The 26183-nt window shown below is 38.2% G+C and overlaps 2 protein-coding genes across 4 annotated transcripts in view; both read right to left on the reverse strand.

The window, feature by feature from the left end:
• The window catches only part of thoc2 (THO complex 2), a 40187-nt gene extending 20866 nt beyond the window's left edge, over positions 1-19321 (reverse strand). For all 3 annotated transcript variants that reach the window (XM_038296609.1, XM_038296595.1, XM_038296603.1), the window contains exons 1-21: positions 19166-19321; positions 15158-15213; positions 13815-13906; positions 13575-13626; positions 13421-13491; positions 12266-12387; positions 12065-12198; positions 11706-11866; positions 10690-10782; positions 10386-10541; positions 6848-7020; positions 6539-6734; positions 6414-6452; positions 6199-6329; positions 5110-5211; positions 2398-2482; positions 1247-1340; positions 1070-1150; positions 890-986; positions 276-393; positions 20-199 (exon numbers count right to left, since the gene is read on the reverse strand). In XM_038296609.1, coding sequence (XP_038152537.1) covers positions 20-199; positions 276-393; positions 890-986; positions 1070-1150; positions 1247-1340; positions 2398-2482; positions 5110-5211; positions 6199-6329; positions 6414-6452; positions 6539-6734; positions 6848-7020; positions 10386-10541; positions 10690-10782; positions 11706-11866; positions 12065-12198; positions 12266-12387; positions 13421-13491; positions 13575-13626; positions 13815-13906; positions 15158-15213; positions 19166-19230 — 2298 coding nt within the window. In that variant the 5' untranslated portion in view covers positions 19231-19321. The remainder of the gene's footprint in view (positions 1-19; positions 200-275; positions 394-889; positions 987-1069; positions 1151-1246; positions 1341-2397; positions 2483-5109; positions 5212-6198; positions 6330-6413; positions 6453-6538; positions 6735-6847; positions 7021-10385; positions 10542-10689; positions 10783-11705; positions 11867-12064; positions 12199-12265; positions 12388-13420; positions 13492-13574; positions 13627-13814; positions 13907-15157; positions 15214-19165) is intronic.
• A 3244-nt stretch (positions 19322-22565) lies between these two features.
• The window catches only part of LOC119790880 (cohesin subunit SA-2-like), a 39971-nt gene continuing 36353 nt past the window's right edge, over positions 22566-26183 (reverse strand). Inside the window, exon 32 of the mRNA XM_038296620.1 lies at positions 22566-25126. Coding sequence (XP_038152548.1) covers positions 25103-25126 — 24 coding nt within the window. The 3' untranslated portion in view covers positions 22566-25102. The remainder of the gene's footprint in view (positions 25127-26183) is intronic.

The raw sequence follows: 26183 nt of genomic DNA on the forward strand, positions 1-26183 counted from the left end.
CATTTCAGAAGGGGCAAACCTGGTCATAGAGATGCCCCACGAGTTTCAGATGCTTCTCTCCGCCCTCCAGGAAAACGACTCCGTTTCGCTGTTGGGCCATGAGTAAACACAGCGGCAGCGCCAGCTCATGATCTAGCAGGGCGTCCTTCAGGCGCTGGGAGGATTTTTTCGTGTTCCTGATCTGGCCGAAGTATCCACCCTGTGAACGGCGACACATTGATAAACGCTGCTGTTCATCTGACGTCACAAACACACCAGGAGCTGCGTGTTTGTACCTCAGCTTTTAGCTGCTCCCCTCCCGTCATGGCCTCCAACTGCTCTGAGGTCATCTCGTCTGTGATCTCGATGCCAGCCATTTTCTGCAGCACCTCCTTCAGGATCAGCAGGTCAAAACTGCAGAAAACAAAGCAAACATGGAAGCTGAGCAGCAGCCATGGAGTCTGACCCATCGGAGCAGCGGTTCCCAAAGAGGGGCTCAAAATAAATATACCAGGAAATAAGCAGATTTAAAATGTATTCATTTATCAAATAGATGATAGAAATAATAAATAAAAATGTAAAACGTCCCATTAAACATAAAAAACAAAAACATTTACAACCATTAAAGAATAGATGTCACTTTGGAAAAGAAAGTATTAAATATGAAGATTTATGTTTATAAAATATAAGCTGAAATTTTGGTGAGCTCCAGAACCAGAGGACCCTGCAACTTTTTTTTTTTTTTTTTTTTTTTTTAGAAAAAAAACACAATCTCTCTCTCTCTAAAAGAAAAAATACAAATTTTGCATTTAAGAAAAAAAAATGTCTCTCACTATGCTATACTTTTAAAACCCACAGTGGGCTGCCTTAGGGTTGGGAGATAACGATTGAATCTTTTGAACCTCCTTACCTTTTCCCAGCCTTTAGCTGGTTGGTGACGTACTGCAGGAGGCCGGCCAACTCAATCGGGTATTTTCTGAACACGGCTCCACACAGACTCGCCAAACCTTGGATAACAAAACAAACAAATGTAGAGTTGTAAATCTTCATTATCTGAAAAAGATTCCCTCATTGCTGAGAAAACACGTACTCTGGAGCCATGAGGAGATAGTAGTGTCGTCATGTTTCATCTTCTCCTTCTCCGGATTGGCCAGAGCTTCGATAATGCAATCTGAAGCCAGATGTAAGGAAAACAACAGAAAAATGACGCTTCTATGTGTGCAGCTAACCGCATGCACCAACACAAACATTTTAGATCACAGGATACAGGCCAGGACGTCGTAGTTGAGAGACGTGAGGAATTTTAACGAGTCCACCACTGGAACGATCAGGTTGTCATACCACTGGATCTGAGACAACATCTGATTCAAAAGGAGACAGTGGAGAGGATGGATCAATAACAGAGGTCATGCTTCCATGATGTCAATCCCAGTCTGATATGGCAGTCAGAATATTCAGATTTTATTCTGATTGCTTCGCCTTTTAACAGTTCATTATCCTGCATGCTTTTAGGTGGGTGGATTTTAAAGCTCAGGCCTAATGCTGTGTTCCCACCAAAGGAGCTATGAGCTTGAAAAACACTTAAACGCAGAAATTTTTATGCTGGACCAGACGCTGGTCAAGTTACTTTGCAGCTTTGACGCTCTTGCTGCTCTGCGTTCCGGTTGTTTATCAATTCTGTTCTGTGGCTTTAAGCTAGAGAGCAGCTTGGCTTTATTTACTTTATGATCTAGGAAAATAGTTTTAACACATTTTTAAGCAAGAAAGTCCACTTCCAAACATCCTCTAAAACATGTTTTTATGGTTACACTCCCATGAGGAGCCACTTCCAGGAAAAGACAATTTAATATAGTTTTTATAAAGATAATCACATAAAAGAGCCTCAATTGGACAACTGTGGGACTTCTGTGAAACCAACTCCATTAGAAAAGGAAAATGTTTTCATATGATCATCATCACAAAAACATACATCTTTATGATAGTAGGGCGGCATCATTTGACTGGTATGATGATTTACTTAAGACAAAAAAGGAAGTTCAGGAAGCTGGTAGTGAGTGAAAAGCAACCAACAAAGAAAAGGATATAGGATATGCCGGCGCTATAGAGAGGCGAATGGTTAAAGACTTACCGTCTTTAAGAGACAAACGGATCCACTTTGCTTATGCTGACTCTAGCGTAACAGATCTTGAAAACTTGGTTTATGAAAGCAGATTTCATTCTGACTAATGGAAGCATCATTTGCTGACAGGCCACAAATTTACAGCTCTGGACTACTGCCACAAAATTAATGCTATCAGCCCACATGCATCCAGTAAGATGTGTCACATGCTAAAGCTCATTCATTTCAATGGAAATATGGGCTCTGCTTGTCTTTTAAAGCTCATCCAAAAGACTGAAATCCAATTTATAGAAACTTACATAATCGAAGACGATGGTGGGATTGCTGTGGCTCAGTTTGCCAATCTGCCTCCCAGACTGTTTTACGTTCTCTTTGGTCAAGCGTCTGAAGAGGAGACAGGAAGAAAACAACAAATGTGGGATAAATGGGGTGATTTTTGTTCCTTGATTGTTGTAAGCAAATAACAAGCTTATTCATATTAGCGCTGAAACAATCAGATTAATCTTTTATTTAAACAATCAATAAATTATTAATCGTTAACCGAAGTATAGAGACTGTAAGACATGCCTTTAGCTGATGTAGCAGCCCACTTAGAGCAGCAATTATATCTAAATAGTAAAAACAAATAAACATTTTTGATTCCAAAGAGGTTAAAAACCAACCCACTGGACTTGGTTTCCAAGTTTGAAGACGTTTCACTTCCCACCCAGGAAGCTTTTTCAATTCAAAATATCAGAATTACCATTGATTTTGAATTGAAAAAGCTTCCAGGATGGGAAGTGAAACGTCTTCAAACTTAGTAAAAAAGTCCAGTGGATTGTTTTAACTTTTTTTGGAGTGACTGTGACCTGAATGACTGACAATCTTAACCAGCAAACATTTTTGAATTTCAATCTGCCCTTCCTCAAGTGGAAAAGTTTTGTTTCACTTGGTTTATTTTTATAAAGTCTTCTTTAAGGAAACTTTGGCTATCCAATTATTAATCGAAAAAAATTATTGGCATATTAATTGGTTTGCAAGATTATTGTTAATCACAGCCCTAATTTAAAAGAAAATTTTAAAAAAATTTAATCCAATACTCAGATTTTGTTTGTTCAAATTTTTTTCTTTATCTTTTTTAACATTGTTAAACTCTTACAAACTTTATATACTATATTTCTCCACTCTTTTCTAAATTTTTAAAACAAATTTCATATTATTTTTTTTATTCTGTTTTTCAGATTGATTTTTAAAAATGTCATTCTTTTTTTTCCAATCAGTTCGTCCTCTTTTCTGTGGGCGGGCCTTCCTCTGGAGCGACGACACATTTCAATAGGGGGTTTTCAGTGACGTCACTGGCCAGCTTCCGGCCCGCCATCTTGGGTGGCATATTATCGTATATCATATATATCATGTCGCGAATGGATAAGTACACCAGCACGCTAGAGCCACCAGATCATGGAACATATCTGAGGAAATGTTCCGTGATCGACCATATGGACCCCTATGCCCTCCACGGCGCCTTGTTTAGCACTAATCCAGATGATTGGCCAAATGTAGAGCATGGTGACATAGTTCATTACCCGGTGTTCAGTGAAAACCCTCTGCACACTCTTGAGGAAATGAGAGCGTGCAAGGGTCTAGAGGCTCACAACCAGTTCACATCTGGTTGGGTACGAGATCTCGAAGTGATGTACATGAAGGAAATCGCCATCATACGTGGACGGGTGAGTTTTAATAAGATGGTAAAAATGTAAACAATCCGACGCAGGGCTCGCTATGCTAGGTGGCTAACGGCCGGCGGTGCGCGAACAGTTCCAAAGCTACAAGTCCTTGGAGTCTCATGTGCAGTTTACGAATGGATGGGTTCAGGAGCTGCAGCTCATAAAGCCAGCAAACAGTGCTAACCGTTAGTGCTAACAACCACTCAGGCCTGTAATGTACTTTTAACTAGCTGCTATGTGTTTCAAAGGTTTGGTTAGTAACGTTAACTGCCAAACCTCCCTAAACCCTCCGGGTTTCTCACATATTTGAGCCTTTTCCCGCTGGTTGAAATCAAGTTAAGGTGAAATTAATCAAATTAAAACATGGCTGAGAGAGGGAGTCCAGTACGCAGTAGTCATAAGCAGTAGTCTGAGTAGCGGCACGGTGGAGGCAGTCAACATTGCGGCCACGGAAAGTAATACGTCATGACGCCCAAGCCCTATTATTAATATATTCTTACATGTTTTAAATGCTTGACAGTTAATTACCTGTGACAAAGTGAGCACTGCAGACTCTGGCGTATTCCAGCTTTACACCGTCCAAATCGGACCTGGATATCCGTGTCAGCCATAGGTGACGGCGTTGTTCAGATAGCTGTTTTGTTTTTTCACATTGATTCACGATTACGGCTGGTATGCGCTAGAAAGAGCGTTGATCTCCACCTCCACGGGCCGTGCAACCAACAATTACACGTTTTCACCATTTTTCACTGTCAATACTGCCTAAGGCTGCCACCCAATATGGCGGACGCGTTGAGTAGTCACGTGAACGTGACGTCACCTGAAAACCCCCTATTGGTCTACACCAATGTTTTTATTGGTCAAGAATACAGCCAGAGACTTTTTTCTATAATAGATAAAAAATAAAAAATAAAGTATACCATTTGAAAGCAGGCAAAGCTAAAACTAAACCACTGAACAAAGGGATACAGATAGAAAACATTACAGTTAAAGAAGATTTTTCATTCTCAATGTTTTCTATTTTTTGTAGTTTTAGTTGAATTATTGCTTTGAGCTTTTGTTTCAGCAAATGTTTTAATGTCTGTATCCTCAGTTTGATAATCAAATGAGTTAAAAACTGCTACAGTAATTCAATCATTTTACCCCTATTTAATGTAAAAAAGAGTTTTTCAAGTTTAAAAGATGATAATTGAATCTGTCCCTAAACTGATAATGGCCTGAAACATTAAAGATGACAACTGAAAAACAAACTCAACATCTTGATTAAACCAAAAAAGAAAGGAAAAAGAGGGAAAAGGGGTTTCTTACTTCATAATGTATTTGGCTCTTTCCACAGTCTGGGCTTTCACTTTAACCAACAGTGGATGTCCAGAATACGTCTCATTCTTCCACTGTCCATAGAGCCGGTACCTTGGAGCACAAAAAAGATTAGAAGGATAAAACAACCACTGCGCATCTACAAGAGCTGCAGAAAAAAAAAGAAGACATTTTGCAACAAAAATCAATTAATATACACACTGGTGAGAGGTAGAAGCTTTCTAGATGTTCACAGGAATGTGAATGTTGCCAATTATCGGTGGAATTACCATCCCTGGTTATGGCAAGTGTTTCAATGTTTAATCTGTAAAATAACCTATGCAGCATGACCATTACAGACTAGAGATGACCTGACATGAAAACCTAGGCCGATATCAATATCGTTTTTTTTCTCCACAGCTTTTATTGTCATTACACTGTTACAGAGTAACAAAAGGAACTCTCTGCATTTAACCTATTGCCTTGGGGAGCAGTGCGCTGCCATTGTGCGCTTAAGGGTCTTGCTCAGGAACACAGAGTCTGTGGGAAATTTACCCAAGTTTTATTTTGTTTTTATAAAGAGGTGAGAGAGATACGCTGTGCTCACCTGTTCTTTATGCCCCTCGATATTTCTGGTATTTGTGAGGCCCAAAGAGGATCAATAATTTATCAGTTTTCTGTCCTCCTGAACTCCTATCTGGGTAAAGCTTTCTATTTTTAATGTTTCATTCATTGCTTTTGCAAAAGCCTGTCCTGCTTACTATATTTGCGATGTGTGACTCCCAACTGTTGTGCAATTAACAGATTTTATTTTGCATTTTCCCCCAAAGTGGTTAGTTTTACTTTGTAACCGCATCTCTTTTCCTGACAGACCCATGAAATTGCTGCAGAATTGTTGCGTAGTCCGACTAAAATAAACCTGGGCTCTATCTCAGTCAGAGCTATGCAGCGCCCTGCAGGAAATCGCGTCTGGTGTGATCATCCCCATTGACTTTCAATGAGCGCTAAACTCTGCGACCTCGTCTGACACGTTTTTCTGTTGGATTGGATGCAAAATCTGATTTGGTGTGCGCTGCGATGATAAAACATGCTAATTTTTACCTGTGCTGGTAGGGAAAGAGTTTAAACAGTCCCCAGAGCTCCTCAGACATGCAGGCGTTGCACTCCATTACAGAAAGAGAGGGCAGCAGCACCTGATCGGCGATGCTTAGGAAACAGCTCAACAACACATCCTGTTATATACAAACATGATTCATTTAGAGCAGGTTAAAGTGGACAGTGTTAACAGCTCATGTTTCAGCAGTTTTTAAACTTACCATCTTATCTTTCACTTCAGTTCTGCTATCAGTTTGATACTGTGAAGAAAAACAGCAAACATGGCTGAAAATGAGACCAGCAAAGCGTTGCAGCTGGAATTAAACGGAAGGATGGTGGTTTCTACCTCTTTCATAAAGGCTTTGCCCAAACGAATGATCTTGGCAAAGAGGATGGGATCGTGGGAGAGGTGAGGGCCCAGGTAGCAGAGCATGCTGAACGTGTCTCTACGAAGATCCTCGAAGGTCTCTGTGGGCTGAGGAGCCCGCGTGTTGTTCAGGGGTTGCATCGCACAGCCCTTTGCTCCTTTTGGGACGCCAGCTCTTTAATAAACAGAGCGTCATGTCAGGCTTGTTGGTATTGGAGTTCTCAAACTGTACGTTTTAGGTACGGTCGACACAAACACACGAGGAATGCTGTCAAATGGAATCAATACCTTCTATAAAGAGGCTCTACAGTCAGGTGTACAAGTCGGCAAAGCGGCAGCGCTATGGTCTTGTGAGAAGCAGCGTAAAAAGAAGGCATCTGGTCCATAATACTCTGGGCGTGGTGCCAATCTCCAATCCTGAGTAGTGCCTCCAAAAGGCCGAGCTTCTGGTTATCAGGTGGCTGTAGAAAAAAATGAGCATTAAGGTAATGGTTCGCAGTAGAAGGTGTCACACTGACTGGATACTAAGGACAGAAACATAATAGATTTTATAATTTTCCCTTTTATCAGTTTAATTAATAACTTCTGCTAGAAGAAAGTTTGATCGCTGTTGCGATGTTACCACGAGAGGGAGCTGCTCATCATTAAGCAGACCCTTACTGGTATCGCTAATAAAAATGTGATGATAGAACGGTGAAGGGCTTTACGAAAAACATTTCTAACACGACGGAGACATGCTAGCAGTTAGCATGGTGGAGCAAGGAGGCATTAGTGAGGTACTGAACTTCATGGAGCAAAGTTCTAACAGTCCTCTGAGAGGAACCAGAACCACCTGGTTAACAGAGCAGCTAGCAGCACAGAGTCAATCCCAGCTCTGATTGTCGGATTAGATAAAAATAAACAGAGCTAGATCACAATGGCTGTCAATTTCATTGAAACAGCGACATACCCTGTCTATCAATGACAGCTCTAGATCAGTTGGATCAGTTTCCAATATTTGACTTTTTAATCAAGTAGCCTAATGGGTTCCTGTTTTGTTATATCTGAGAAATACATAAAATGTAAGAAAACATTTTTGTTTATTCAGTCAGTATTCATACTGTTGGACTGTAAACAGGAATCTGCATCATACGTGCACAGATCTGAACTACATGGATTGTAGAAATAACTTTTCGGGGGCGTGCAGGTGGCGCAGTGGTTAGCGCGACACATGTACGGAGGCCTTGATCCTCGACGTGGCCCACCTGGGTTAGAATCTAGTCTATGGTCCTTTGCCGCATGTCTCTCCCTCCCTCTGATACCGAGTGTTGTGCCTGAACGCGTTCATTGAACGAAAGTTCATGAACTCGTTCATATTTTGGGCGAACGTGAACTGAACGTACTGCATTACTCCCTGATGAACGTTATTGTGAACTCGTTCATTCTGGTGTCTGTGAACGGCACGCTCTCTCAGTTCAGCTCCGTTCAATAGGTTGCCAGATTTCTATAGAGTCCTCCAGACGAAACCCCGGCTAAATCACACCGTAAACAGTCCTTAATACGTAGCAGGAAAAACACCCAATCTGGCAACACCAGCTACCAGTGTCGTAGCCTACAGCCGCGTGCGTCATCAAAACAAAATGCAGCGTGGAAGCCACAGCAGCATGGAGGCGACTTAAAACAGGTTTATGACCAGGTGGTCGGTGAGGATGATGGCAACAAGTTTGCCCGCCGGCTTTCAGTAAAAAAATCCGCACTTCAGTAACCTTAAATGCCTACCCCAGCCTGGTCCCTCAGTTTGTGTTAGTAAAATCTTCTTGAGCGGAGGTCTTCACCAGGGGATCCGCGACCCCTAGGGGGTCTACGGAGGTACTGCATGAGGGTCTGCATGGTTAGTTGATATTTTTATATTCCCCCCCCCCTGCAATTTTTTCCCCCACTAATTGAAATGTCTTTAAATACTCATTAACATGAAATCAACACACTGTAGTAAACAGATAAATGGAGGCAGAAGATGTCTTTCAGTCATCAATGCACACATTCAGCGACACACAGGAGCTCTTTCAAGCTGGGCACCATTTCCTTCACAACAACCAGGAATCAGAATCAGAAAAACTTTATTAATCCCAGGGAGAAATTAATTTCTTTGCATTACTCCATCTGTAATAGAGTGACTATAGGACACAATTTCATACAATATATATAGTTAGGGGGTCCCCGCTCCATCTCGCCATCAGTTTGGGGGTCCTTGGTCTGGAAAACATAGAAGACCCCTGTTCTTGAGGGTTTTACTATCCATGTAACTTGTTTGTTAAACCTGCCTGGTATAACTTTCCAGGATTCTAGTATTCCTTTTTAGTATGTATTGAAATGGAATTTCAAATGGAAAAAATTATAAAAAAAAAAAAAAAACATTTGCACCTTAAAGACTACTTTCCTATTTTTCTTTTAATAATTCCTCATAAAAAAGACCATTCAAGCAGCACATTTTTCCTGATGTTTTTGAGAATATACTGTAGGGGTGAAAGCTGCAGCTGCTACTAGTGTGAAGTGAATGGACAGCAACAAAGCGTTAAAGCAACAATGGGGAAATGCTGTCCCCTCAATGCTAATGTAAACCCTGGTTGGATAAGGATTCAAAACTGGATATGAAGATGAAATCTGACGCACAGTTTCAGAGTTACAACTGATAAAATAATTGCTGTCTGTGGTTCTACAGTAGGCTATGGTGTAATTGAGCAATATATGAAAAAAAAAAAAAGAACTATGAACTAGTTCATTTTTTGGTTTTGAATTATGAACTATGAACTGAACTAGTTCATTTTAAAATGTGTGAACTGAACTTTGAACTAGTTCACGTAGAAAGAGAACTTTCCCAACACTGCTGATACCCCCTTTCCTTTCAGCCTGTCGCAAAATGAGCCACTAGTGCCGTAAAAACTAAAAAAAAAATTAAAATTAATGCCTTTTGTGCAGCATTATTTTTACACTATAAACATGGTTGAACATTCTCCTGCGTGTTTTTTTTTTTTTTACTGTTGCATTCTTATGACGGCTGCTTTTATATTATATTGCTTATTTAATTCAATTGCAACCCCATTACAATGTCGTGAGATAAGTTTGTCTAAGTCTAATTTAAAACAGCTGGAACCATGAATTATTACATATTTTAAAACTCAGCATATCAAAGTAGGTTTGAAACTAATGATTCTTTTTTCAATTAATCGATTAATAATCAAAAAGCCAAAAGACTTTCTACGAACTCGAACCAAGTGAAACCAAAATTTTCCACTTAAGGAGAGCATATTGACAGACGAAAATATTTTTTCTTATTTTTTTTTTTTTTTATCTTAAATGCAAAATATTTATATATTTTACAATCTTGGTATAATTCCTGCTCTAAGTGGGTCGCTCTGTCAGCTAAAGGCATGTTTTAGAGTCTCTATACTCCAGTTAACAATTAATCAGTTACTTAATTAGTTGATGATTATTTCAATAAATCAAACAATCATTATTAATCTGATTAATTATTTCAGCCAAAATTCTAAAGAATATGTTTAAATCTTTTCCCTTTATGTTACGAAAAGGTCCTCTTGAAGGAAACGGCCACTTATCAACCAATCACTAGTTAATCAATAAAATCAATCAACTTATTTCATTCATTTGAAATGCGTCCCTCCCAGACACATTTTTGAAACCGTTTTGGTCATTCAATCATAAAGTTCTAGAGTGTAGCAGAAGGACGAACAGAGCACCGTGTAATGGAAGCAGATTTATCCAACTTGACTGACGGCATTTCCCTGAAACCAGTTAGACATCATCTGCAATGAACAGCAAAACTAAAGACCTTGTCATTCTTCTCCTCTTCCTTTTCTTTATCCTTCTCCTTGTCTTCAGTTTTCTCCGACGGCAGAACCACCGTAACCAGCTTGCGTGCGACTTGCTTGGCTTCTGAAATCTCTCGTTTGTGTTCCTCCACTATGGTGGAGTCTACTGGCATGAGCTGAAATGGAGAGAAGATAGATAACCTTAAAAAAAATACAGCAAAAGCCTTTTAAGGGTTGTCAGAAATTTGAAATGTTCAGTGCAGGAGGTGGGAAACAGTGAAGAATGGAAATGGTAATGAATCTGTGGAGAGGTTTGGAGCTTACATGCACATAGAGATCCTCCAGCTCTATAAGGTTATGGTGCAGGAGAGCAGCAGCAATGTGATAAAGTGACTTTGGGGTTTCCTCATTGGGCTCCTGAAAATAAAACCACACAATATGTTAACACGTTATTAATTGACAGAAGGTCAAAAACAAAGTCAGTTCCTAAATCTGGTGGTTTTACTGAATCCAAGCTAAAACCTTTCAGGCTCTCAAGTTTAACAACAAATCCCAGCGACATTTATTTCTATTTATTCTAAATATCAAAGAAAAATCAGTGAAAGAACATCAACATTTATTTAAAAGGAGTCGAAGGGACATGTCTGAGTGTAACATGGGAAAGTTAAATGGAAGGAAAAGAAGTGGCAGCCCCAGAAATAAAAGTTTGGGAACCTCTACATCATTGGAGCATTTTATTACAGTTGATTTTATAATTTGATGGTATATTTAACATTCTAACCATCGATTTCTTATCTTATTTCTTCATGGTAAACTGTTTTATTACATTACACATCTCTGACCTTCATACACAAAGTGATTGTGAAAATCATTTCACGGCCCCTACTAGCAAAGGAGATAGGAAAAAAATCCCTTTTGCATTTTCAATGTCCTAATCTATTAATTTTGTTGGGTTGTTGGTTTTAAGCCATAATCAAAATGAAAAAGAATAATCAGATTTAATACTTATTCTGTGTTCTAACAATAAAGGAATGTTTAAGAGTCACTATACTCCAGTTAACAATAAATTGATCGCTAAATTAGTTGCAGTTATTTCAATAATCGATTGTTTCATCCCTGACGTGGTTGCTATGGTATTTTTTTTTTCTGTTAACAATAACCATCCATTCCTCGCTGTGAAAAACATGACGCTCCATTCCAGCTAATGAGCCATTCATTCCATCTTTAATGATTAAAAAAAAAGTTGTTTTTTAAATAGAATTTCTGAAATCAAATAATCTTTCACTATATTCAGTTTTCCTCTCAACTGTAGTGAAATCCTGGACCTCTGATCTTCTCACCTGGTAGAACTTGAACTTAAAGCCCAGAATGTGGCATAGGGTGACTGGCTCACACATGTAGGACTTGATGAGGGACAGAAAGAACTCATCCTGGTCAGAGCGGCTCTCGTACACCTCCAAGATGATGTCCAAAACACGATTGGGGTCTAGGTTGAAGCAGCCTATGTCCAAAATTAAGGGATAGACGAAAAGACTCATCAGACACTCAAACAAAGTTGGAAAAAAATTGGATAAAAGACAAAAAAAGGTTCATATTAAGTTTGGTAAAAAAAAAAAAAAAAAAAAGGTTTCCTTCAACATTTGAAATCAGGCTACTGAATAAGACTCTAGGAACACATGAGGCAGGTCTACATTAGTACCTATGAGGGACTTTATACTCTCAAGGACAAGGTTGCTGGTGATATTCCCCGACAGGTCCTGGCCGAGCTCGCTGATCAGCTTGGCGTAGCCCTCGTTCTCCTCCCTCAGCAGGTTAAACTTCTGCTGTTTGTAACTGGAAGAGAGTGTGAAATGTTACGTTCTGGACATGAGTCATGCAGCAGAGGCAGGTTCTTACTTACAAAAGCTTAGTCTTGATTTTTACAATCTTCTGATTAAACTGATGAGCTTGTTTTATCAGCCCGAGTGATTCCAGGGTTTCTGGGTCCAGACGTTCCTTCAGGATGGCCTCTGGTACATAAGACTGACATAACAAAACAAAGCATGCAAGTTAAAGTTTGAACACTAAACAGACAGAAAAACTGTTGTATGAAGCCTAAGATAATAGAAACTGCACCAAAATTTGACCCATAATTCATAAAAGTTGCCTCTGAGTGTGAGAAGAAACCAAAATTTGATTTTAGTCCCCAATCAATGGGAGAAAGCCCAGTTTGAGGTTCTAGCACTGGCGGCTGCTATTAGCTCCAACTCTGGAACCCTTCAGGTTTATGAAGGGAATTTTGTTTCATTATTTTTTCAAGCAAAGAACAGACTTTAAATGGAAATTTGAAGAAAATGTAATCCAAATGAAAATACGTTTTAATCCAGTAAGGTTTTGACAAAAGCTTTGCTGCTCAGATTTTCAAAACTTTGCGCTCCGTTATCTTTTTCTTTACAGATTTCATATGGTCTAATTTTATTTCAAATTTCTTTTTCAAATAAAGTTTTATGAACTCTATTGTTTTTAAAATTGCGTTTCACATTCTCTTCACTCCCATCCCAATTCAAGCGCTCCCTCTTGAAGCAGCCATTGACCAATAAAATGCTGTTGCTAATGTTCCTGCAGAGCAATAGATATAAGTCTTCATTCTTCCCTCCAGAGAAAAGCCCGCCCCCAGAAGGGAAGAGAATGTGTTCTGAAAAATTTGCAATTTAAAAAAGAAACAGCAAATTTACTATCCAACCCTTGTTTTGATTAAATACTTTTCAAAGTTTGACTTCCAGATTACGCTTTTTTTTTTTTATTTCAGTTCACAAAATGGATTATATTCTCGCAACAACCGTGAAACGAAATTCACTCCATACTATGTCGCTGCTGAGTACTCCTCTCTTTTTTCCCCCTACAGCACTTTGGATTCTCTTCCCACTGAGATGTGCAACAGGAATAAACTTGCCTTGTTAAAAACAACCCAGTTTGTTTCAAAGCATCGTCAGAGGGACGCTCCGACATGTTTTATGCAAAACTGTTTACTCTTATTAGTCAAAAATCTTAATTATTGAAGGTAAAAAGCTCTTACCAAACAGGCTCCTACTAAATGAGTATATTGGTCCCGTTTGTTCTTCTCTTCTAGTGCACCAGTTTCTAAATCTGATGAAAAGGAATCATCATCATCATCATCAATCGTTGCAGCATCAGAAACTATAACTAGTGTCCCAGATTGTGAAACATACCTAGTATACAGAACACATCTGCTAAAATTGATGGCAAATCCTCTCGGAGTTCCTGAAAAATGAAATAAATGTTGAAGATTAGATATGAAATATAAACCAACATAAACTGTGAATAATTATCTTCAAATGAACTTCAGTAGTTGAAGCGAGAAAAGCTTCAGTATAACTGGGATTAGTTCATTAAATTGATTAGATGACAAACAGTTGAGCAGCACAGCTGATGGGCTGAACATTACTTACCATCATTTCCCCGAGGACAGTAGAGACCAGATCAATCTTCAGGTTACCCTGGACAACCTGTGAACAGATCTCATAGAGAGCAGCCTGAAAATCTGAAGGACAAAAGGAAACAGGTATGAGCTCCAATGCAGAACAGGGAGCGACCCCAAAATCAACAACCCCCACAGCCGGCTTATTTCTTCAAAATGTCCCTTTAATGGTGCATTCAGATCGGACGCGGTGTCTGTGGCAAACACAGTGGATTCTCATAGAACACTGAATGCTGAGCACGAACATGTCCCTCTTAAAAAGAGGGATGGGGCTGCCCTGATCCAGGGTTCTGAAATGGCACCAGCGCATGTCACGGATTGGAACCTGTGGACTGGCTTTCAGCGTAGCGGCGGATAAGCTGCACTAACCAGCATCTTTTGAAGCAGTTCAGTTTATTGAAACAAGACGGTGAGGATAAAAAAACAGTAGGTGGTCTGTGCAGCTGGAAAAGAGGGAAAAAACCCACATATCTACGGCTGCTATACTAAAAAAGATACAAATCAGATCTAATCGCTGTAAAGGTTAACTATAGGGCTGCAACTGAAGATTATTTTGCGAATTGATTAATCTACAGATTATTTTTCGATTAGCTGATTAATAATCATATAGCCAAAGGTTCCTTAAATACCTTTCACTTGAGGAGTTCTGGATAGAGCAGATTAACCAACAAAACTTTTCTTTTTTATCTTAAATGCTGCATGTTTACATTTTTTCCACCAATATTTATATAATTTCAGCTCTAAGTGGGTCGCTCTGTCAGCTAAAGACATGTTTTAGAGTTTCTATATACCAGTTAACGATTAATCGATTACTAAATTAGTCGATTATTTCAATAACCGATTAATCATGATTAGTGGTTTGAGCCCTAGTTCAGGAGTTTTATCTTAAATTGGGTGCCACGGTAACAGGGCGATCACTGACCATATAATTTCATCTTTCTGTCGAGCTGCTAATGAATAAAGGCCACGAAATCTTAAATACCAAAATTGAAGCAGGTTAAAACTGAAGTCCTGCAAACTCGAATTTACTAAATGTAGAGAGTTTGACGGGCCGCAGATGTAGAGATAAACAATTTCCACCAGTTAAACACAGGAACCCTGTGAGGTAACTGCCACACATTTCCAGCACAGTACTGCTGGACTCATAAGAAAAGACAAATCCAGTTGATTTTAATGACAGATTGGAAAGGAAGGCAGAAAACTACAAGGGCTCTTAGCAAACCGTCTAAAAAGCAACTTTTCTTTTTTTCAAAAGATGAGGTTTTCTGTATGCAGACAAGCCAACACTGACCATTAAATTATCAACCTGCTTACCTTTAACATCTTTTCCATGATCTGTTTTCTCTATTAGCTCTTTGCAGAGTTGCACACTGGGAAATGAAACAGAAATATGACCTTAGTTAACTTTAAAATGACAAAGGATCATTTTCTGCAGCTCGATAAATAGATAAAGTGCAAACAAATCAATTTAACACAAGTCAGTTCTGTTAAGGTTACATCACAGCCTCATTTTTAAGGCCAACACTAACCAAACCAAAATGCATGTTTATGGCTGCCTCTCTGATCCAACAGTATGGAGGGAAGTTTGTTCCATTATTGTTGCAAACACATTTGGTAAATGGAAACTTTAAAGAAACAAAACTTAAAAAACATTGTAATTAAAAAATGGTTTTGAGAGCTCTTTAGCTGTTTTCACAGATTGTATTATTTACCTTTTTTATAATTTTTTATATATTATTTTCTAAATGTAAGAATTAATATGTTCTAATTTTTCTTCAAGATTAAACTGTGGCGAAGAATAGAGCCAGTCAGGAGGAGAGGAAACATTAGTGCAAGCTGCAAAAAGTAATTCGTAATCACAATCATTATTGCGATATCAGGCCGTGCATTTGCAAAGGATGTTGGGATTCTATGTTGGGTAGAAGTATCAGACATTTACTTGCTGTTCCTATCCAAGGATGGAGATTATATCAACATTTTATAACATCAATCGTTATATTCAAAAGATGAGTTTATATAGTTTAAAACAAGCTGGTCTAAATTTTAATATAATCATATTTTTATAAATACTAGTAGGTTATTTGTCGGCAATTTCAGACACAAACACATGTTTATTTACAGATGTTTTTTAGAAAATGTGTCTGCATTGAAAGTTAAAAGTTCTCTTTTCTGTTGCTGTTGTTCAATAAAAGTACATTTTAAGATCATTTGAGGCAAGAATATTATACTTTAAAGCATCCGTATATGGTCAATTTACCAACCAAAGTTGAGAGCACCGCGGCAACCAGCGAACCTTCAACCACACTATGCAGTATGATCTTTTGAGAGTCACATTTCTGGTATGGATATGAAGTTTTATAAACAAATAATCACAAACAGTAGGTTGTTAAAGGTTTACAGACACAAACCTATCTGGCAGGCTGTTTTAAACCTTTCAGCAGATTCATTAAGAGAAAATCTGTTTCACATAAGCTTAGAAAACCAATGTGAGCATAGATTTACATGTTGTTTAGACAGGAGGTAATGTAGAAAAACCATCTGAAGCTTTAATGGTGACTAAAGGAAACAAATGCAAATCATAATCATAAATTTTGGAGCGAAATAATCATTTGCATGCTCTTCACAGATTTTCAAAGCGAAAGGCTTCTTGTTTATGTTATATTCTCTCTGTTATCATTAAATCATGCCCTAGACTTTAATCTCAATATTTTGCTCAATATTTTTGCAACAGTAAAAGAGTATTTGGCCATGGGACATTTTAGCAAAAACTTTTTATCAATATGAATTCAATGGTGGTAGTTTCATAACTCCTCTGATTGCCAAGATAATTTTTTTTCTCTTTTTGTCCGGTCGTGGAGCAGTTTTGCTGGAATGCTTCTGCACCGTCAGTCTGGAATTTCTAGGGACGCACAGCAGTTTCTGGCCAAAGCGCAAGGGGGAGCCTATTCGAGAACCCGGGAGAACTTGGACGGATTGCACTTCCGAACCTCCTTGGTTAACCCTTCGTCTTAGTTGTCCATTGTAGTTGTTCCTCTGTTTTTTAAAAATGACGTGCCCAGGCACCGAATCGAGAAGGACGACCACACAGACAATCAGAAAGGCATACCAAGGACCAATCACAGCTACTTTTTGTCTGCGCACTTCCGCTTGAGGTCTCCGCGGATTTGCGACCGTCCGACGTGTAGTCAGGATTATTTTGAGATGCGCGACGACGGTTGCATGACTTCTGCGCGGGGGGCGTGGTTGCTCACAGTGACAGATTTAACGGTTGTTCCCACAGCATGCAATTTTAAAGCGGCTTGCTTGCCAAGTCATTTGACTGTGATAGACATGCATCAGGGAGCTGTTCCCACTGCCACTAAAAGCCCATTTTTCCTGAGTTTAAACTGGGAAACTTATGAGAGTTATAAGTGACGTGCCCTGTCAGCTAAGGGTCTGATTTAGAGTCTCTATACTACACCTAACCATTAATCGATTACTAAATCATTTGACGACTCATCCATCATTTTCTCCCACTTATTCAGTCAGGGTTGTGGTGGGGGCGGTTCCCATCTTCAGCAATCTAACGGCGAGAGGCGAGGTTCCCCCTGGACTGGTAGCCAGTGTGTCAAAGGGCAACAAAGAGACACACAACCATGCACACACATACGGACAATTTATAGAAGCCAATTAATCTAACAGTCCTGTTTTTATACTGTGGGAGGAAGCCGGAGTACCCGGAGAGAACCGACACATGCGCAGGGAGAACATGCAAACTCCAAGCAGAGGCCGGGAATTTAACCCAGAAACTTCTTGTTGCAAGGAAACAGTGCTACAAAAGGTGGCAACATGCAACCATTTTTTTTTTGTTTATCCGATTGTTTCGGTCTAATAAGATAAAGACGTCGGTAACAATTGGCAAAAAATGCTAAATGGACCCTTATCCAAACACTTAATGTTTATTTAAAAATAAAATGAGCTGAGAAAAAACTTCATCTACCTGCATAACGCATTATATAGGTCAATTATTTGCTAATTGTATTTGTTTACTTCAGACAAATCTCACGTTTTTATGGATTCAAAATGGCATTTAAAGCCTTTATATTAGCTCACAGTGGCTAACATGACATTTAATTTTCTCATTGATTAAAGAGAAGTGATATTAGCAGTTTATTTTTAAGGTAATGTTGTAATGTGGTCGATGTGTTAGAATTATGCAACTCGGTTTTCTGTAAGTACCTTATCAGCCACGTACAGAAGCGTTTAACTTTTAGCTTTAGCATTGCTACTACAGGCCTTTCTGAGGTATGCAAGGCCCACTGTCACTAATTCCAGCCAGAACTGAGTGTAACGCCACATTTATGATAAACAAACTCTTAGAAATGGGGGAAATCTCCGTTTATGCAAACACTTCCATTATTTGGGCAATGCAAACGTGTATCCAGCTTAGATTTCCCACTGTTTACAGGTACTCAACTCTAACGGATAACTAGTAGAATACTGGAAAGTTTAATCTAATTTAATATCCAGTCGGTTGAAATCGACGATCAATACCAAATGCCATCCTCCACGGTTTATCAGCTAGTTGTAAAAATCCGTTTAATTTGTTATGCTAATAAAGAACAACGGTAGCGCTTCCAACTAAAACGTTATCACCTCCTTATCACACAATATGCATCTCTTCGGAAAGTCAGCACACAGCCAACACTATTTTAGCATTTATAATTCATACATTCCTTTTAATTTAACACACATGCAAGTAAACTTTAAATATAGCGCTTCGCATCGCCTTTAATAAAGCTAGCGAAACTGCTAACTAGCTCCGTTGTTTCCCTCCACACAGTTTATCAAGTTTCATGTTTTAAAAATGTTGCCTGAAAAGAATTTTTCCTCAAACTGTTTACTACTAATCTGTAAGGCGTTCTCTGAGATCTTTGGCTATCTTTCTCTTTAAAAAGCAACTAGTAATCAGATAAGGTAAGCATTTTGTTAGCTAGGTGGTTTCTAACTAGCTTAGGTGCGTGTTTACAAATTTAGCTAGCCTGCTAGCAGCCAGATTTTGTAAGCTAGCTGACGAGATTTAAAAACATTTTTTTATAAAGCTGACGGGTACCCGGCAGGCGGGTATCCTTTATATGAAACCTATATATAATATATACACCCCATTTTGCTTTCAGTGATACATGTTAGTGCACTTTAACTGTTTGCCAACGGTATTCGACTGCTAGCTTAGCTCAGACATTAGCCCTTGGGGCGGTTAAATGCTAGCGACCTTATTTCTGTTTTAGGGACCAAATGACCCTCTGTAGTAGATGGATATTTAGGGGGCTCAAAAGTACTCACAACTCGTGTTTTCCTGATTTTTCCCAGTTTTTGATCCATTCGCCAGGGAGGATGAGTGTCGCCATCTTCCATATACACTGCCCGGATGTCTAGTTAAGCATCATGGCACACTACAGGGTCAAATGTGGTGGTTAGCCGCCGCTGCTAGCCCCCTGCTGTACGGCGGGACTATGAAGCGAGAGTCAACGTAAAACTTAATGTACAAAAAACATATTTTATTTTAAGCGCTTAAATAACGCAAGCTGGAAGATTTAATTTAGTTATCAAAGAAATAAAAAACGATTTAAAAAAAACAGCTTCAAATACTTTTTTTGGGTAGTGATATACAGATATGCTGACATTTATCACCTTTTTCTGCATATTTGAATTCACAAAGTTAATATTATTTAATCCTAAACTAATTCTAGTGTTTGATTTTCCTTGGGGAAAATAAAAGGTAGATGTATAGGTGAGATATTAATCTGTATAATATTATAATTTATTAGTTAAACCCAGTGGAAACAGTATTCAAATTCTGCATTGTTTAGTTTAAAATAGAATCATTCAAACATTTAGGAGCAGAATAAGTGTTAAGTAATTTGTTAGGTACCAGCACGTTAAAGAAAATGTGATGACAAATTTAAAATTAAATTAGATTCACAGTAAAACCAAGCAACTCTGGGGCAGAGAGTCTCATCAAACACTGATGAAAGAAGAGTACAGGTGCTGGTCATAAAATTAGAATATCATGAAAAAGTAGATTGATTTCAGTAATTCCATTTAAAAAGTGAAACTTGTATATTATATTCATACATTACATACAAACTCATATATTTCAGATGTTTATTTTGTTTAATTTTGATGATTACAAATGACAACAAATGAAAATCTGAAATTCATCATATCAGAAAATTAGAATATTACTGAAGACCAATAAAAACAAAGGATTTATAGAAATGTTGGCCAACTGAAAAGTATGAAAATGAAAAGTATGAGCATGTACAGCACTCAGTATTTAGTTGGGCCTCCTTTGGCCTGTATTACTGCAGCAATGCGGCGTGGCATGGAGTCGATCAGTCTGTGGCACTGCTCAGGTGTTATGATAGCCTAGGTTGCTCTAATAGTGGCTTTTAGCTCTTCTGAATTGTTGGGTCTGGTGTATTGCATCTTCTTCTTCACAATACCCCATAGATTTTCTATGGGGTTAAGGTCAGGAGAGTTTGCTGGCCAATTAAGAACAGGGATACCATGGTCCTTCAACCAGGTACTGGTAGCTTTGGCACTGTGTGCAGGTGCCAAGTCCTGTTGGAAAATGAAATCTGCATCTCCAAAAAGTTGGTCACCTGCAGGAAGCATGAAGTGCTCTAAAACTTCCTGGTATGTGGCTGCGTTGACCCTGGACCTCAGAAAACACAATGGACCAACACCAGCAGATGACATGGCACCCCAAACCATCACTGACTGTGGAAACTTTACACTGGACTTCAAGCAACGTGGATGAAGTGCCTCTCTTCTTTTCCTCCAGACTCTGGGACCTTGATTTCCAAAGGAAATGCAAAATTTACTTTCATCAGAGAACATGACTTTGGTCCTGTTTCTCTTTAGCCCAGGCAAGACGCTTCTGACGCTGTCTGTGGTTCAAGAGTGGCTTGACACAAGGAATGCGACAGCAGAAACCCATGTCTTTCATACGTCTGTGTGTGGTGGTTCTTGAAGCACTCACTCCAGCTGCAGTCCACTCTTTGTGAATCTCCCCCACATTTTTGAATGGGTTTTGTTTCACAATCCTCTCCAGGGTGCGGTTATCTCTCTTGCTTGTACACTTTTTTCGACCACATCTTTTCCTTCCCTTCGCCTCTCTATTAATGTGCTTGGACACTGAGCTCTGTGAACAGCCAGCCTCTTTAGCGATGACCTTTTGTGTCTTGCCCTCCTTGTGCAAGGTGTCGATGGTCGTCTTTTGGACAACTGTCAAGTCAGCAGTCTTCCCCATGATTGTGTAGCCTATAGAACTAGACTGAAAGACCATTTAAAGGCTTTTGCAGGTGGTTTGAGTTAATTAGCTGATTAGAGTGTGGCACCAGGGGCCATCAATTTTGAACCTTTTCACAATATTCTAATTTTCTGATATGATGAATTTGAGATTTTCATTTGTTGTCATTTGTAATCATCAAAATTAAACAAAATAAACATCTGAAATATATGAGTTTGTATGTAATGTATGAATATAATATACAAGTTTCACTTTTTAAATGGAATTACTGAAATCAATCTACTTTTTCATGATATTCTAATTTTATGACCAGCACCTGTAGAAGGAAGAAAAGGAAGATACTTTAATAAAATTCAAAAGATAGTGGGAGAAATAAGAGCTGGTAGAAGTAGAAATGAAATAAAATAACAGCAAGAAAAATATTTTGGGCAGACAGGACTTATTTTTCAACTTTTTAAAATACAGGAGCATAATATTGGTAAAGGTGACCAGTGTGAGAAACATAAAATAATAGAGCTTGTTATATCTGAGTGTTGTTAATATGAAAAAGAGAGAAGAGTTATGTGAGGAATATTTTCAAAATATTTAAGAAAATGTTATTTTGGTATATAGAATAAAATAGAACTAGCAAGCATATTAATTGTTCAATTTTTAAAGGAAACTATATTATTTAATAGAATTTGGTCATATATATATATATGTGTGTGTGTGTATTGGGGCTCAAGCAATCTGGTTAATCAATTAATTAAATAATGGTCAACTAAATTGGTAATCAAATTGTTAACTGGAGTGAATTGAGCAATTATTTATCATTCAAGATTAAAAAATGTTTGTATCTGTCAAAATGCTCTATCCAGAATGTATTAACTGGGAGAGTTTTAGCTTTACCTGGTTTAAATTCTGCATAGAACTATATAAGGATTTTTTTTTCTGTCTAATATAAATCAATTGATTAAAAAAAATCCACAAATGCATTAATTTGCTAAATTCCACTCCTTATCGGTAGGTGGCAAAAATGCTAATCAAAAGGGTTTTTTTCACCAACTGCCAATTGAAATCAATAAAAAGAACGAAACATTAAACTTTTCTCATCAGCTCCTGTAGGACATATAGTGTCTTAATTCCCCTTTTCCACCAGCTCTACCTGGCCTGGCTATATAAAATATACATTAGCAAAATAAGATAGTTTGGAGCTCACTAAACCAGAGCTCATTACAAGGAATTACCATTAGCACCATTAGAACCAAAGCAATGAGCAAATTGGTCCCATTAGTTGTCTGCCTTATAAACAAAATATTCTGCATCAAAGAGAAATCACACGCAGTGTGATTGGTATAGCTTCAAATACGGCTAACCTGTCCTGAGAACAAAAGTATAGAGAATAAAAAAAAAAAAAAAAAATGTAATGAATCTAAATAAAAATGATGATTCAAGTTTTAAATGATTTATTGGGTTGTGTTACATTTCAGGACATAAATACAAATATTAAAAGATGCAATGGGCACTTTGTAAATAGAATAAAAATCACAAATTTAATATATGAAAATATTTAAATATGTATAAACAAACAGATGTATCCAGGAATTCAATGTAAAAACCTAAACAATGCAAACTGAAATGCTCTAAATAATCATGTACCATTCCTATTTCCGCCGACACAAAAGCTTATTTTAATGTGGTTATCTAAATACTCAGGTTATCCCTCTCTAGTTTACAGAGAAAATTTTGTTGTTTTTTTTCCTAGCTACAATATGCACTTATACTGTCTTCTATAAAGGTAGCATCTGCAAACTGGGCCAGTATAGAGAAGAAAACTGTGAGAAACGAGGTAAAAACTGTAGAGCCGTACCTAAAAATGGCTGGGTTAATGTCAGAGTAGCATAGTTTTTCTTTAACCGCAACCTAGTTTCACACGTGAAGAAAGTGCACCTATAAACGCACACACTCACAATATATTACACCTTTTTAACCGTATAATATACAAGTCAGATACTATCATAATTTTTCTAAAGTATTCTGTGCCTTAGCAATTGAGAATATTTTCTTAATAACAGTGGAAAACCAAAACGTATAAAAAAATCCTCTGCACAGCTGTATACTGGGATTAAAAAAATAACAAACAAAACTTTCTTCAGAGTTTTTCCAAGTCCTTTTTTTGTTTTTAACAAAAATGTTGAGGAATATTAGATATTAGTTACAATACAATGTAAAAACAGGCTATAGGAAAGATTAAAGGTTTATGGGTGGGTCAGGATTGTACAGGTGGGACCGTAAATATGTCCAGGAACTGTTAGAATCAACCGTCTATTTTTATAGAACCACATTAAAGCCTTAATCATAGAGAGAAAAGAAACAACTGGCCATACCTAAAGTAACACTGTTCCATTTTAGTTCAAAAGCATTATTAGCGTGATTATAAACCTTTCATTTACATTTGATTGTCAATACAAAATACCTATAAATCAAAGTTATCTATAGGGTATAAAAGCAGAACAAATGTTTCTTAAAAATACCATCACAAAGAAATGTGAGGATGCTGTACACCACTGAGGGCAAGGCCTTTTAAACAGCATAACAAGCTAGTTCACATCAGGATTCACTGCGTATAGATCTCCATATATGGCTACATACCATGCCAAAAATCTACGGCTCGCCACGACAAGAAGTGAACACAATAACACTAACCGCCTTATTTCATGTAGTTGCCATGTAGAGGGCGCTGCTGTTCTGGAAATACTCTACGATCGCATATTTGGTTCGTTGGTATTACAGTAACCCAACGTTATTTTTTAGAAGTAACAGCAATAGTAAAGTGGTTCATTATCAGACGGCTGAAAATCATTGGTAATGAAATTGTGTTCACCTGTCCTGAACGTTGGCCTCTATGTATTTACATCAGACAACTGTTTATATAACAAATGAAAAAAGGAAGAAAAGAAAAAAAAGATATAGGCCATTTCTCAATCTGTGTACTTGTGCGTCCTTGTGTGCTCGTGAAACTTCATCAGCCAAGCACTGTTCTGATTGCCAAGAACTCAAGACAGAGAACGGACAGTATCTGGATGTTGTTTTCACCCCTCTCTCTTTACCCAGCATGCATCAGAGAGGACTTGTCGACAGCTGTCCCAGCATGCACCACGGCAGCAGCAGCTTCCAGGTTAGCGCTCACAGAGCTCAGAGTGCTAAGTTAAAAGTTCTATTTTCTGTTGCCGTTGTTCCACAAAATTTTACTTTAATATCATTTGAGGCGAAAAACATTATACTTTAAGCATTACTATATGGCCTTTTGACTGATTTAGTGGGTAATTTAAAAAAGTTCTGATGTTGAGAGGACTGTGGCAATCAGCTCTGAGGCTAGCCAGGGCTAACGTTAGCCGTCTACAGCAGACGTAGGTTTGATTGTTTTATTTAATTAATTTATAATGAATTTAACTTATTTCTATCTAGAGGCTATAAATAATAGGAGTTGAAAGCTGCTCCAGACTAGCTTTGAATGTGATGACGTCACGAGTACGCTTCTGTTCCAATTTACCCATATTTATGCTGCCTGCTCCCGTTCTCCCTGAGTCCACACTTTCCTGTGTTCTTGTCAAAAACATACTTGGTGATAGTACAAGTACTTACTCGCATTGTAGTGAATTGAGAAATGGCCATAGTCTGAATTTAGCTTTCACACCCAGACTGATTATTCTGTATTTCCTCCAGGAATCAGGAAGTGAACCAGAACCCTGGTTCTCTTGCGGTTGGACCAATCAAAAAGCGTTAAAACTCAGGATTAAATTCTAATTCAACTGAAGGCTCCACCTCCAAGTCTTTAAGTGTTAAAGAGGCAAATAAATGAGTCTTCAAAAGACCATTGTAATAGTTCATTTTAACCTTTTCCTTTCAAAGATTTCACAGAGAGCGGTCATTTCTTCTTCCAAGAAGAGGATCTGGATTATGCATTGTCCTCCGTCCACTTCGTGTTAGAACATTGGAACATTAAGAACCTAAAAAAAGAGACAAAATTAGAGTCAAATTCCCAACAAACGGAACAGTAAAAGTAAGTAACAGTTCACTGAGCTTTTTTTTAGTAAGCAGCTTGGTGGTACGTAGAGTGGAAGAGCTAGACCATGTTCAGAGGGGCGTTCATGCAAGTAGCGATGACTGAGGGCTGGTCAGAAACAGACCAGTTCTGCATGGGATCAACTGGAAAATAAATGCAGCGCGACATCCTGATTTTCCCAATTAGTCCAAAAGTCCTTGGTAATAAATATAAAAACACGTTTACAAGTCCATGCTGGCTAAATTAAAGATATATATGACAATCTTCTTGCTGCGGCCTTCTAGTGTTTGTGTATCCAGTTAGCTTGGGTTTGTGCTCCATGGAAATTACCTTATCTGTGAAAAAAAAGCTCAGTCACAAGAAGTAAACCGTCTTAGAAGTTTATGAGAGGGAGAAGAGCTCAGAATTCACACGATGGTGGAAGAGCTGGGAGGATGGTCTTCCACATGTGCAGGTATTCAAGAGTAAGTTGGCTGTTTCTTACCTAGTTTCTGGAATAATTGTCCACCATACCTTTATCAATTATGATTCTGCATAATATCAGTTCCTACATCAAATGGGTATGTTATAGGGCTGAAAACAATTAATCAGATTAATTTATTATTGAAATAATTGTTAGCTACTTTAGTGATCGATTCATCATCAACTGCTGCCTTAATCTGTTCAAACTAAGCCAGATTCAGGCCTAAATAAAACACTATACAGATATTAAAGATTAATAGTAATTCCAACTCTGATATGTGAAACATTGGGGCATGAATCAGAACACTTATGCTACTCAAATCTTCCCAATAATAAACTTAGTTTATCTCCTGCTATAGTATGCAGAAGTTTCTCCAACAGGCGGGCAATCAGACTCATGTTCTGAATAAAGTAGAAAATAATATCTGACCACTAGGGGGTGTATTGAGCGCTAGACTTTCAAAAGTGAGTATGCAATACGGGACAGGGAACACCTTTATAGATCTGACCAGACCTGAAGATTCAGAGAAGGGCCACGT

The sequence above is a fragment of the Cyprinodon tularosa genome, unplaced genomic scaffold (genome assembly GCF_016077235.1).
Source record: "Cyprinodon tularosa strain WSP-4 unplaced genomic scaffold, ASM1607723v1 ctg110, whole genome shotgun sequence".
NCBI classification, from domain to species: Eukaryota; Metazoa; Chordata; class Actinopteri; order Cyprinodontiformes; family Cyprinodontidae; genus Cyprinodon; species Cyprinodon tularosa.